This window comes from Emys orbicularis, chromosome 3, assembly GCF_028017835.1.
Source record: "Emys orbicularis isolate rEmyOrb1 chromosome 3, rEmyOrb1.hap1, whole genome shotgun sequence".
Lineage (NCBI taxonomy): Eukaryota > Metazoa > Chordata > Testudines > Emydidae > Emys > Emys orbicularis.
The window spans coordinates 168,483,888-168,497,110 of NC_088685.1; the positions used below are offsets into that span (position 1 = coordinate 168,483,888).

At 41.0% G+C, this 13,223-nt stretch overlaps 1 protein-coding gene across 1 annotated transcript in view; it reads left to right on the forward strand.

The window, feature by feature from the left end:
* USH2A (usherin) overlaps positions 1-13,223 on the forward strand; it is a 578,278-nt gene that overhangs the window by 78,026 nt on the left and 487,029 nt on the right. The window contains exon 11 of the mRNA XM_065401740.1: positions 10,221-10,416. Coding sequence (XP_065257812.1) covers positions 10,221-10,416 — 196 coding nt within the window. The remainder of the gene's footprint in view (positions 1-10,220; positions 10,417-13,223) is intronic.

Genomic DNA, 13,223 nt, shown 5'->3' on the forward strand with positions numbered 1-13,223 from the left:
TTATCATTGCCTCCCAGGTGCAGGCCTAAATTCTCAGTCACACTTGGGCTTATTTATGCAGCCAGTGAAGCGTAAGGGGCATTACTGTTACTAAGGCTTCAGGTCACCATCTCCATTTAGTCTCTGCCCCATCAACAGGTCACTAAATACACTTGCATGCACGTACCCCAGTACTCTGTCAGACCTTTAGACACACACCATAATAACTTTGAGAGTTGCTGGTGCTCAGGACATTTGAGATTAAGGCCACTTATTTAAGTGCCTAACTATAGACTTAAAAGCTTAACTTTAGGCACCCATTTTTGGAAACCTTGTTTATATGTATTTAATGACATCTTTTTCTTTAGTTTAAATTTAATCTCATTTAAATAAAATATATGTCGGCTCATATAGATCAAACGCATTAGATCAAACGTGTCTTTCCGGGTCTATATCCATAAGGAGTATCATGTAAGATATCTTCAGAAAGCTCATAACATATCAAGATATATAATCATTGTGAGATGTATGTACAGGTAATATTTAAGGACCAATGTAACTATATTGAAAGTATGCTTTATGGACTTTGAGTAAAAGTTGGTCACCGGGAGATAATATATTTCGGTAATGGCCCGTTCAAGCAGGGGGGAGTTGTCACCCCAGCCTGGTTAGCCAGTGGTGTAATGCAAAGCTCGATTGTCTAGTCTTGCTCCATCCCAATACTTTCAATGGAAAACCATCCAAGGGAACTGCAAACAATTGAAAACACTTGGAGGGAAAAAGGGGACATTACAACAGACAGGAGATCACCCTGTCTGTGAATAAAAGATTGATTCAGTATATGGGAGGGTGGAGGGAAGACCCTTTGGATTCTCTCACTGAGGACACTTCTTGGGGAGTGGGGATATTATGAAAAACTGGACTCCTGGTTCCCATGAAGCCTGCCAGCTCTGCAACAGACTGAATGCTGGGCAGAAAACCTACTTTAATAGTTAGGAAAGGTAACTGTGAATGTGTAGAGCCAGCTTTTGTGGGTTTATGATTTTTTTTGGTATTGTAATCATTTATTTCCACCACTCTCTCTTGTTTTTAGTTAACTTTCCTTTGTTAAGTAAACCTGCTTTTTATTTCTTATAAGTGCTCACAAGTGCTGTGTGGTTTACAGGAGCAGTGGTTTAAGGTGAAACTGGTAAATTAGAGGTACACTGCACCCTTGGGGGCAGAGGATTTGGGATTTCTCTAAGTAACCAGTGTCAGGAGCTGGATATCACAGGGGAATGCTTCAAAGCGGAGTGCCCCAGGGGTTGGTCCTGGTGCCGGTTTTGTTCAATATCTTTATCAGTGATCTGGATGATGGGATTAATTGCACCCTCTGCAACTTCACAGATGACACTAAGCTGGGGGGAGAGGTAGATATGCTGGAGGGTAGGGATAGGGTCCAGAGTGACCTAGACAAATTGGAGGATGGGGCCAAAAGAAATCTGATGAGGTTCAACAAGGACAAGTGCAGAGTCCTGCACTTAGGAAGGAAGAATCCCGTGCACTGCTACAGGCTGGGGACCAATTGGCTAAGCAGCAATTCTGCAGAAAAGGACCTGGGGATTGCAGTGGATGAGAAGCTGGATATGAGTCAGCAGTGTGGATATGAGTCAGTTACCAAGAAGGCCAACGGCATATTGGGCTGTATTAGTAGGAGCATTGCCAGCAGATCGAGGGAAGTGATTATTCCCCTCTATTTGGCACTGGTGAGGCCACATCTGGAGTATTGTGGCCAGTTTTGGTCCCCCCACTACAGAAGGAGATAGACAAATTGGAGGGAGTCCAGCGGAGGGCAACAAAAATGATTAGGGGGCTGGGGCACATGACTTATGAGGAGAGGCTGAGGGAACTGGGGTTATTTATTCTGCAGAAGAGAAGAGTGAGGGGGGATTTGATAGCAGCCTTCAACTACCTGAAGGGGGGTTCCAAAGAGGATGGAGCTAGGCTGTTCTCAGTGGTGGCAGATGACAGAACAAGAAGCAATGGACTCAAGTTGCAGTGGGGAAGGTCTACGTTGGATATTAGGAAACACTATTTCACTAGGAGGGTGGTAAAGCACTGGAATGGGTTACTTAGGGAGGTGGTGGAATCTCCATTCTTAGAGGTTTTTAAGGCCCGGCTTGACAAAGCCTTGGCTGGGATGATTTAGTTGGTGTTGGTCCTGCTTTGAGCAGGGGATTGGACTAGATGACCTCCTGAGGTCCCTTCCAACCCTAATATTCTATGATTCAAAGGGACGTGGGGACTGTGGTTCACCTATTTTTAACCTGCAAGGCAAAGACAGGGCTGGCATAGCCCAGAGAAGAGTGCTTGAGTGACTGAAATGCTGGAGGTGTTAGGGAGCTGATAGCCAGCTAGGCACAGGCAAGACCCCCTCACACTGGAGGCAGGTGACTCTCAGTCCTGGGTGCCCCGAGAACTGTCCCAGGCACTTTGGAAATTTTTATTGTAAATGATCTAAAAGATCTTTTCCGTCTTTAAATTTTATGATTCAATGACTGTTTTGTCATAGTTTAAAACAATTAATGCTTGCATATTTTTTTAACTGAGCTAAAAAGAACAAATACAAGAATAGCACCATGTATAATTTTGCATTTGTAAGCATTTGTAAAAATGGTATAATATAATATATTGAAATATTCCACAAGCACCTTTCACAAATTATGGCTCATAATTTCAGGGTGAAATATATCCAAGCAGCAAGAAAAATATTTCAAAAATTTACTACTTGGAGGACTCATGATGGCTATTAATTCCCTTTAAAAGACATTCAAGTATGCAATGCTAAGAACTGTATATGGGGATTTCTTTACTGTATTGCTGTCTTGAGCATTCGAAGGATCAAGGGTAAATGTATTTCAGTTCTACTATATAGCAGACTTTAGAACTTTACCTGTATGTTCCTTAGAGATTGTTCAGGATACATTTTCGAGCACTTCTTCTGAACTATATACATTATTTAAAAGCACCATGAAAATCTAGCTGATGGATAAACCGCAGGGATTATTTAAAAATATATATGTATATAAATATTTTTTTGTCATAAACCAGTGTGACTTTTCTTTCTTTCTTTAACATATTCAGGATATTTGACTAGTTTGATAAATAGCACCAATTGAACAATTGAAACTAAAAGATGCATTATGATGTACATTGTTCACCTCATATTTTTCCATCCATGACGTTCATGAATGGCAGAATCTCCCAAAATTCTGTGTTGTCATGGAAAAACCATCTTACAAAGGCAGCTTATTTATTTATCCTCACTGTTTAGTTGTATCAGGTCCTAGGTGACCGAAGAGAACTTGTAAAGGAGTGATGTACAGGATGGAATAAAGAGGAAAAAGAAATGATGCAGAAATTAACCAATGCACAACCAAGACCAACTAAGGGAGAACATGTATCAAAACCATTAAAACTGCATAATATTTGATGCATTATTGAACATCGTGGGTTTTTAATTACACAACGATCAAGCATTTTGATCTGACAAATCAACTGTTGAGGGAGTAAACAATATAAGATAGGAGGTTGATCTCTGCTAAGAGATGTTAGAGGCCGAGGAGATAACAGAAATTACTGGATACATCTTATATGAACTCTGGTCTAAAACGCACATGCATAGCAAGATTATTTTGAAAACTGGTATTCTCCAGTGGGCGGGGTATACTTGGGGAGAGAAGGGCACGAGAACATCCATTGAGATGAATGGGTCAGTTCACACCTCTGAGCTATTTTGTCTGTCAGGCTATATTCATTTCCTTGGCATGTTCCTGATTCATCTGAGAACATCTTATTGAAAGAATGAGCCATTTCACACCTCTGCACTCCTCCTATGCTGGAGAAGGTTGTGCAGAGACCCTTCCCCCTACACTAACCCCTTAAGTACAGTCTGGGACACCTCCCCCCTTAATTCCCCCTTGCTGCCTTCAGCTGGTAGATATATGCCTCACAGCCTATCAGTTACCACTTGCCTTCCTCCCTGTAGCCCTACTGGAGGCATGGAGAGGCCAGAAGAAGGGCAGAGCTCCTAACTGAGTGGCAGTGAGTTGTTTCCAAGGAACCTTTTGTGCCGCCTAATCACATCCCCTCACTACTAACATTCCTCAAAAACAAAGGAAATTCACTTCTGAGAAATGTTAACTCTGAGTTAAAGTTGACCAGCAGTGCCTCTCATCCTTCCAGAACATCAAACGGACCTATGCTTAAACCTCTGAAAACCAGGGAATAGAGTTAAGGCAAAACAAACTTGAATCTCTGAAAGCCAGGAAATATTGGGTACACACCAGCCCTGTAACACATTGTTAACTCTACTTTCTTTGAGCAAAGCCCCCATATGCCAGTAACACATTACCCATGGAGATGCTACAGAACACTCAAGTAGCAGACCACATTAAACATGGTACGACAAAATCCAACACCATTTTACTTACAAAATTTGAGTTTAGATCAGGCATAGTGAATAGGAACTACCTACATCTGGCTTACACTCAAACACCAAGCCTACTCCACACAAACCACCCTAGGCTTCCAAAATATTATCACCCATTCACTGTTGTTCTGTGGATTCCTTCTGAGACATTGCCTTCACTTACTACTCACTTAGCGAAGGAGACCAGTGTCATACATGTCACTAGACTGCTGACCATCCCCAATGGCAAAAAGAAACCTGATGCTCACATTCTTACTTTTTTCTCATGCTTACCCTTACTGAACTATTTCCAGAGGCTCTTCCCAGCTCCAGAGGAGCTGCGTTAAGGTTGTTTTGCAGGGCTGGTATAAACCTTAACTCTGTATTTACTGGTTTTCAGAGGCTTAAGTGTAGATGCATTTGATGTTCTGGAAAGATAAGAGGCACTGCTTGTCAGGACATGGGTGTTCAGGCTTAATGGTCAGAGCCATGGGGGTGGCCAGGCCTGGGGTTTAAAGAAGAGCTGAGATAGAGTCAAGAATCAGGACCACAGGACACTTGGGGTTGTAACTGAGATTAGAGCCAAAGGCAGAGAGAGGGATCAGAAACCGAATGCCAGAGGCAATGGGCTAGCAAAAGATGTGGTCAGGAAGTGGAGCCAGGGGTCACAACCAGGGGTGTCATGGATGGGTAAGGGTGGGCAGGTAGGCACAGGCTGGATGGAAGTAAGAGCAGGTGCAGGAAACAGGATTAAGCAGCTGCGGCATAGAACACGTTGAGCAGCCAGTGAGCGCTGGGTACTGCTGGGTCAAGCAGTAGTTTAGCTCCACCGGTCAGGAAGTGCAGTCCATCCGACATCCCCCGTCAGGGTCAGCTATGCTTGATATGTTGCTAGGAGACTGACACTGCTGGTCAGTCTTAACTCTGTGTTAACACAATTTTTGGGTAATGAATTATGCATTCAAGACAAATAGGGGCTAAAACAGATCTTCCATTGCTTTTTGAGGTGGTGGGGAGCAGAAAAGTATATTCATAGAATCATAGAATATCAGGGTTGGAAGGGACCTCAGGAGGTCATCTAGTCCAACCCCCTGCTCAAAGCAGGACCAATTCCCAGCTAAATCATCCCAGCCAGGGCTTTGTCAAGCCGGGCCTTAAAAACCTCCAAGGAAGGAGACTCCACCACCTCCCTAGGTAACGCATTCCAGTGCTTCACCACCCTCCTAGTGAAATAGTGTTTCCTAATATCCAACCTAGACCTCCCCTACTGCAACTTGAGACCATTGCTCCTTGTTCTTTCATCTGCCACAATTGAGAACAGCCGAGTTCCATCTTCTTTGGAACACCCCTTCAGGTAGTTGAAGGCTGCTATCAAATCCCCCCTCATTCTTCTCTTCTGCAGACTAAACAATCCCAGTTCCCTCAGCCTCTCCTCATAAGTCATGCGCTCCAGACCCCTAATCATTTTTGTTGCCCTCCGCTGGACTCTTTCCAATTTTTCCACATCCTTCTTGTAGTGTGGGGCCCAAAACTGGACACAGTACTCCAGATGAGGCCTCACCAATGTCGAATAAAGGGGAACGATCACGTCCCTCGATCTGCTGGCAATGCCCCTACTTATACAGCCCAAAATGCCGTTAGCCTTCTTGGCAACAAGAGCACACTGTTGACTCATATCCAGCTTCTCGTCCATTGTGACCCCTAGGTCCTTTTCTGCAGAACTGCTACCTAGCCATTCGGTCCCTAGTCTGTAGCTGTGCATATTGTCATCTGATCTTTTCTTGGTAAGACTCAATCAGAACACTTAAAGATGTTTTAGAAATACAGGGAAATTTGCAATAGTGCCTTCTCAATCAAACTGGAGGCTTGTCTTATCTACAAACATGTCTTCTCTCTTCACCTATTTCAAAACCTTACAAATCCGGGTGGGAGACAGTATGTCAGTGGGTGACAATAGAGACCTTCTGCAGGGACATACCCATACTTCTGACCCCATAATACCCAATCTGATGAGGTTTCCTCTACTGTTAAATATGTTAATTCAAAATCCCAGTTTCCATTACCTCTTGTTTAGCTACTGAGATAGATTATTACTGTTTTAACTGGTTTCCTAGCTTTAATCTCCTGTATTGATTACAAAGTGTAGGATAACTTTGAAAGATAGTGCCACAGTCGGAGGAAGAGATCTTTATAATCTGGTCTCTAGTGGATCGTATTGACTGGTCTAGAGATGGCTGAACATTAGGTGTAATTTAAGTTAATATTCCCTTTCTTGGAGAGCCTGTATTTACTGTTTTGGACTCTCTCTCCTTGCTAAAGGTGAGTTCTTGAGTGTACGTTTTCTGCCACTGAATTTTGAGAGCACTGCCTCACCTCTTGGCACTTCGTACTACCTGGCACATCAATGACACTTAAATCTTGTCGGTGGTACTGGTGCTCCTTCCCATTCCTGGCACTCACTACCCTGGACATTTCACTAGTCTGCATGAGACTCCTCTGTAATTGATACAACTTGAGGAGGTTTTGCTGTACATTTATTTCATGCAGTATCCTTGATTTCTAATCATGTTGTGTTTTTTTTTTCCCCTGTAAAATTTGGTAATCCACAATAGGTGTCTCTGTCATCAATACAAAGAGGTTCTACTGTATAACATAATGCAAGATTTTCTTTTGGAATGTGCTTGGATATAACCTTCAGGCACAGTTTTTGCATCCAATATTTACTATCAGGCCTAGAGATGCTGTATTTTCTCTCACTCAGGTTAATGATCCTTAGATCTACACTGTACAGATTGGAGCATCCAGATAAATAGAAAGTATATTTTATATGGAATATTTTTGTAGCTTTGACCCAGCCACCTCAACCCTTTGCTCTGGTTTGGCCTCGGTTTTGGGGTAAAAAACCAGAAAGACCTTGGTCAAAGAAGTTTTGAATTCCATGGGAGATAATTTCAGTGGAGAGCATTACAAGAGGAATGTTAATGTTTTAGAACATTTTGTTTCTCCAGTTTGAGCCAAATCCTGCTTTCTTCACTCATGTGAGTATTCACATAGACATAAATACAACTGCATGTGTGGGTGAAGCAAATAGCTTTGGCCCTGTGCAGTTAGTTAATCCTTCCTGAATGTCCAGGCAATGGTGAATCAATTCTACAATGTTGGCAAATTATGGAAACAGTCTGATTCTTCTCTTATGGTGTAAATCTGGAGTAACTCTATTGTAATCAATTTTTAACAAGGGGGCAGTTAGTTCCATAGTATCCAGAAATTATCCCATCCCGCTCACACGGGGTATTTAGCTTTATTTTGGGTTAAGTCCTGCAATCTTTATTCCATTCTCATTTAGCCAGTACTCCCATTGTAGTAAATAGAAGCATTGTCTGAACAGAAATGACAGGGTTTCACCTTTAGAAATTATACACTATTTTGTAATAGCTGCAGATCAGATGGTACTATCTGTTTGTAGAATAGGGTCTTGTATTTGTCACAGGGTAGCTGGTCCCTGTGCACAGACTAAGCCTGGCTCCCCTGGACTGGAGCAGACGAGTCCAATCCAGCCAATTCAAGAGGGCTGAGCTACACCTGAGCCTACAAAGGGCTGTTAGTGGGCAGTTGGGGGATGGACTGAGACAGGTGGTGCCATGGGGAGGGAAAGCCACAACAGAGTCCTGGTACAGTCAAGGAACTATGATGTAATTGGAATAACAGTGACTCGGTGGGGAAAGTCACATGTCTGGAGCACTGTTATGGATGGGTATAAACTGTTCAGGAGGGAGAGAAAAGGTGGAGGAGTTGCACTGTATGTAAGAGAGCAGCATGATTGCTCAGAGCTCCAGTATGAAACCGGAGAAAAGTGTGTTGAGAGTCTTTGGGTTAAGTTTAGAGGCAAGAGCAACAAGGGTGATGTCATGGTGGGCATCTGCTATAGACCACCAGACCAGGAGGAAGAGGTAGATAAGGCTTTCTTTGGACAACTAACAGAAGTTTCCAGATCACAGGCCCTGGTTCTCATCGGGGACTTCAATCACCCTGACATCTGTTGGGAGAGCAATACAGCAGTACACAGACAATCCAGGAAGTTTTTGGAGAGTATTGGGGACAACTTCCTGGTTTAAATGCTGGAGAAACCAACTAGAGGCCATGCTCCTCTTGACCTGCTGCTTACAAACAGGGAAGAATTGGTAGGAGAAGTAGAAGTGGGTGACAAGCTGTGCAGCAGTGACCATGAGATGGTCGAGTTCAGGATCCTGACAAAGGAAGAAAGGAGATCAGCAGAATATGAACCCTGGACTTCAGAAAAGCAGATTTTGACTCCCTCAGGGAACTGATGGGCAGGATCCCCTGGGAGGCTAATATGAGGGGGAAAGGAGTCCAGGAGAGCTGGCTGTATTTTAAAGAAGCCTTATTGAGGGCGCAGGAACAAACCATCCCGATGTCCAGAAAGAATAGACAATATGGCAGGCGACCGCATGGCTTAACAGAGAAATCTTCTGAGAGCTTAAACACAAAAAGGAAGCTTACAAGAAGTGGAAACTTGGACAGATGATTAGGGAAGAGTATAAAAATATTGCTCTAGCATGTAGGGGTATAATCAGGAAGGCCAAAGCACAATTGGAGTTGCAGCTAGCAAAGGATGTGAAGGGTAACAAGAAGGGTTTCTACAGGTATGTTAGCAACAAGAAGGTGGTCAGGGAAAGTGTGGGACCCTTACTGAATGGGGAAGGCAGCCTAGTGACAGATGATGTGGAAAAAGCTGAAGTACTCAGAGAAATTGGAGAGAGTCCAGCAGAGGGCAACAGAAATGATTAGGGGGCTGGGGCACATGACTTATGAGGAGAGACTGAGGGAATTGGGCTTATTTAATCAGCAGAAGAGAAGATTGAGGGGGGATTTGATAGCAGCCTTCAACTACCTGAAGGGGGGTTCCAAAGAGGATGGAGCTAGGCTGTTCTCAGTGGTGGCAGATGACAGAACAAGAAGCAATGGACTCAAGTTGCAGTGGGGAAGGTCTACGTTGGATATTAGGAAACACTATTTCACTAGGAGGGTGGTAAAGCACTGGAATGGGTTACTTAGGGAGGTGGTGGAATCTCCATACTTAGAGGTTTTTAAGGCCCGGCTTGACAAAGCCCTGGCTGGGATTATTTAGTTGGGGTTGGTCCTGCTTTGAGCAGGGGATTGGACTAGATGACCTCCTGAGGTCTCTTCCAACCCTAATCTTCTATGATTCTATGAAAGGAGCTGGCTCCTATGGTAGGTCCACGGAGGAAGGGGCAGGAGCTCAGGGAAGTAGCCATGGAGCTGGTGCTCCAGAAAGGGAGCAGACCTGACAGAAATTGGGAAGCTGCCAGGGGCAGGAGTGCCAGAGACCCCTGGGAGGAGTGGCCCTGAAGTCTGAGGCTAAGGAAGTTAAGACTGTGTTTTTCTGTTTGTTTGCTAACCTCCTTGCAAAGAATAGGCATGGCAGAGGATGCTTTGGAGCTGGGGAAAAGCATGGCCTGGTGACAGTTCTCCTTCATGGTTTTCAATATTTAGATAATGAATACATCTGTGTTTAATTCTTAATTTTTTGCATCCTACAAAAAGTTCTTTGATTTAATTTAATTTAATTATATTTATGCTTGTTTAATGTTCAGTAAGTAAAATAATACATGTATTTCACAGACCTATTTTTTCCTTTTCCATTTAAAGTTTTCTCTCTCTCCCCCATACCCTCCGCCGTTGTTGCTAATGAGTGTATCATCTAAAAATAGATACGTTCATCATTCAATAATATTTTGTATCTTTCTAGATTGGAGGCCAATGTAATTGTAAGAGACATGTGTCTGGCAGACAGTGCAATCAGTGCCAGGAAGGATTCTACAATCTACAACAGTCAGACCTTGATGGCTGCAGTCCCTGTAACTGTAATACCTCTGGGACAGTCAATGGAGATATTACCTGTCACCAAAATTCAGGCCAGTGCAAGTGCAAAGCAAATGTTATTGGTATGTGTAATGTAAGAGTTTTCAGCCATATTTCTTATCTGCTAGAAATAAAACATTTGATTTCTAAACTGAAAAATACAGTAAATTTCTTTTGCTGAAGGCAGATTAAAAAAACGGAATGAAATTAACTGTCTAAAATTATTAATTTAATAATTCTATCAAATTATAGTTTGAAGCTTAGTTTAATCAACCCTTTAGAAGTCTCTTTATTCCATAGCTGCATTGGCTCACATAGCTCCATACTAATAACTCACAGAAATAATATTAATTTGCTTACCGCATAGATGTTTCTTTTAGGAAATTAGCACTTTTTCAAAATGTTTTATACTTAATGAGTTCTAAGCAAATCGTTTCCATGCTAGTTTTCTTAATAGACCAAAATAAATGGATTTTTTCCCCCTCAAAATATTCTGTGCTACAGGGTCCTTTGTGATAAATCTTTCCATTTTTTTCTATTGTATTTCTTTGAACTGTTCCTATGAAATGCAAAATAAGTCAACATTATTCCACAGATCATGAACATTGCTAGGGTTAGTTATCAAGGGCCACATAATTTTAATTTTGTAATTCAATGCCAAGCTGATTATAATAAACTGCTACCTTCTGTGTTATTTATCATTTTTTTTACAAGACGTGCTTTTTTGTTTGTTACTCCCACAGGTATTTTTCAGAAATTAGATTTGATTATAGCAATTTATTACTTCCAGCATATTTGAGGGGAGCCACAGCCACATAAGGACAAAATTTATCAAGTGCCCAAAATACACAGTGTACATAATACACTTTGAAATATTGATGTATGGGAATATTATGCAAGGAGAATTTCCTGATAAAGTGAGCCCTGCATGGTAACTGTACGTGTCTCAGGCCATACATACGGCTCAAAAAAAACCTATACCAATTTATCATTCAAACTATTGGTAATCTGTATTTTCTGAACCAACTGTGATCATATGTTGATACTAAAAATACCTTTCAAGGTTCAGATCTTAGGTAATTCATATTTACTAAATTGTGAACAACTGCTTCTTCCAGACTTCTAAATCTCTGTTAGTGTCCACCCATATCTTTGTAGGAGAGAAATATGATAGCTGTGAGGTTAAAGTGAATGCCCGAAAAAGTTGAATTGTTGTGAATTTTTACAAGTTATTATTCTTTGTTCTTGTGGCTGGAATTTCCAAAACAAGCCAATAAATAAATAAATACCTGAAAATGCTCCTCTAAAAGGATCTAATCCTGGGTAATTCTGAGCTTCCTTCATATGAAGTGCTGAGTGCCTTTAACTCCTGTTGTCTACAGTGGGGATTAAAGCATGGACAACATCCCTCAGGAGGTGCTCAGGATCCTCGCAGGATCAAACAATCCTGATTTTTTCAGTGTAAACAGTTAATGCATCTTAAAATTGAATTTCCTAAATTAAATAAAATAGGAGTTTTCTAACAATTCTGTATTATATTTTTTTCATATACATTTGGGACCTGATTTTGGATTCTTTGTATATTCGCAAGCTTGCTTTGACGTCAGTGAGAAATGGGGTGTGCAAGGATTGCAGGATCAGAGCCTTGCTTATTTAAATTATTTCAAACCTTTTACACTGTCTATGAAAATATTTGGGATGATTTTTCTCTTCACTTAAAAAACAATCTATGGGGGGTGGAGGAGAGGAAGATACATAAAGCCCAATCCTGTAAACATGTATGTACATGCTTATCTTTAAGCACAGTTGTCTCGTTGACTTCAGTGAGATTACTTGTGCTTAAAGTTAAGCACGTCAGTAGGATTGTTTACACAACTAACTGTAAATACTCTGCTTTCCCTTGTTACCATGTGTAAATAAGTGTTATTTATCAGTCCCTGTGCAGTGAACTTTTATAAAGAAAAGCTACCTCTTTAAAATGTAGGTTGAGTTATTTTTTTTAAACTTGGTTTACAAGTAACCTCAGTCTATTGTCATTTTGTCTAAAGAAATGTGATAACAGAAAATGTAACTGTGTACTGCAGTGTTATAGAATGGGAACTGTTAGAGTTAACACAACTGTTAAATCTTACTAATGATTCTATCACCAGTAAAATACATTAGCACCAATAATTTTATTAAAGTAGGTCATTCATCTAGAATAAAAAGGTAGAAGAATGTGAATTAAATGCCAAGCGTGCTAACTCCCCTGTACTTGTTAACATTGAATGTGATGCCCTGTAGGCCTTCCTCAGTATCGTTAGGAATAGATTACCTGTCAGGAATATGTATGGCATATTCAAATAAGCACTGCGCATATTTTTAAAACTGATATGATATGAATCCATGTAGACCAATTTTAATAGTTCAAAATGAGTCATAATTCTTGTTAACAATACAGTTATTTTTAAAATTTGCAGCAATAGTGGGCCTTTTTTATTTTCCTTATTGAAATTAAATGATATGCCTTAGGTGAGCCATTCATCACTGTTAAAGGAACTTGCCTTCTGTTGGAGTTCTTGAGTTTTTATCCATGTATATAATGCATTTCCTACCATTTCAAGAGATGCTTTTCTACATATGAGTTTCTAAATGTATTATATTTATGCATTTTTTTTAAAGAATAGAAATATTTTGTTCGTACCTAAGTTATTTTTTCTTTTACTGGATGCCACAATTAAACCATGGTATCATAGTGAAAGATTTTCCCACTGAAAAATAACACACATACACATGTGAGTTAGCATTTCTCAAATAATAATTTACTTTGCTTTCTTGTGAGGTAAATGTTATAAACTAAAATTCAGCTGCAACCCCCGAGGCAGGGATAAAGCAATGAATTTGAAAACAA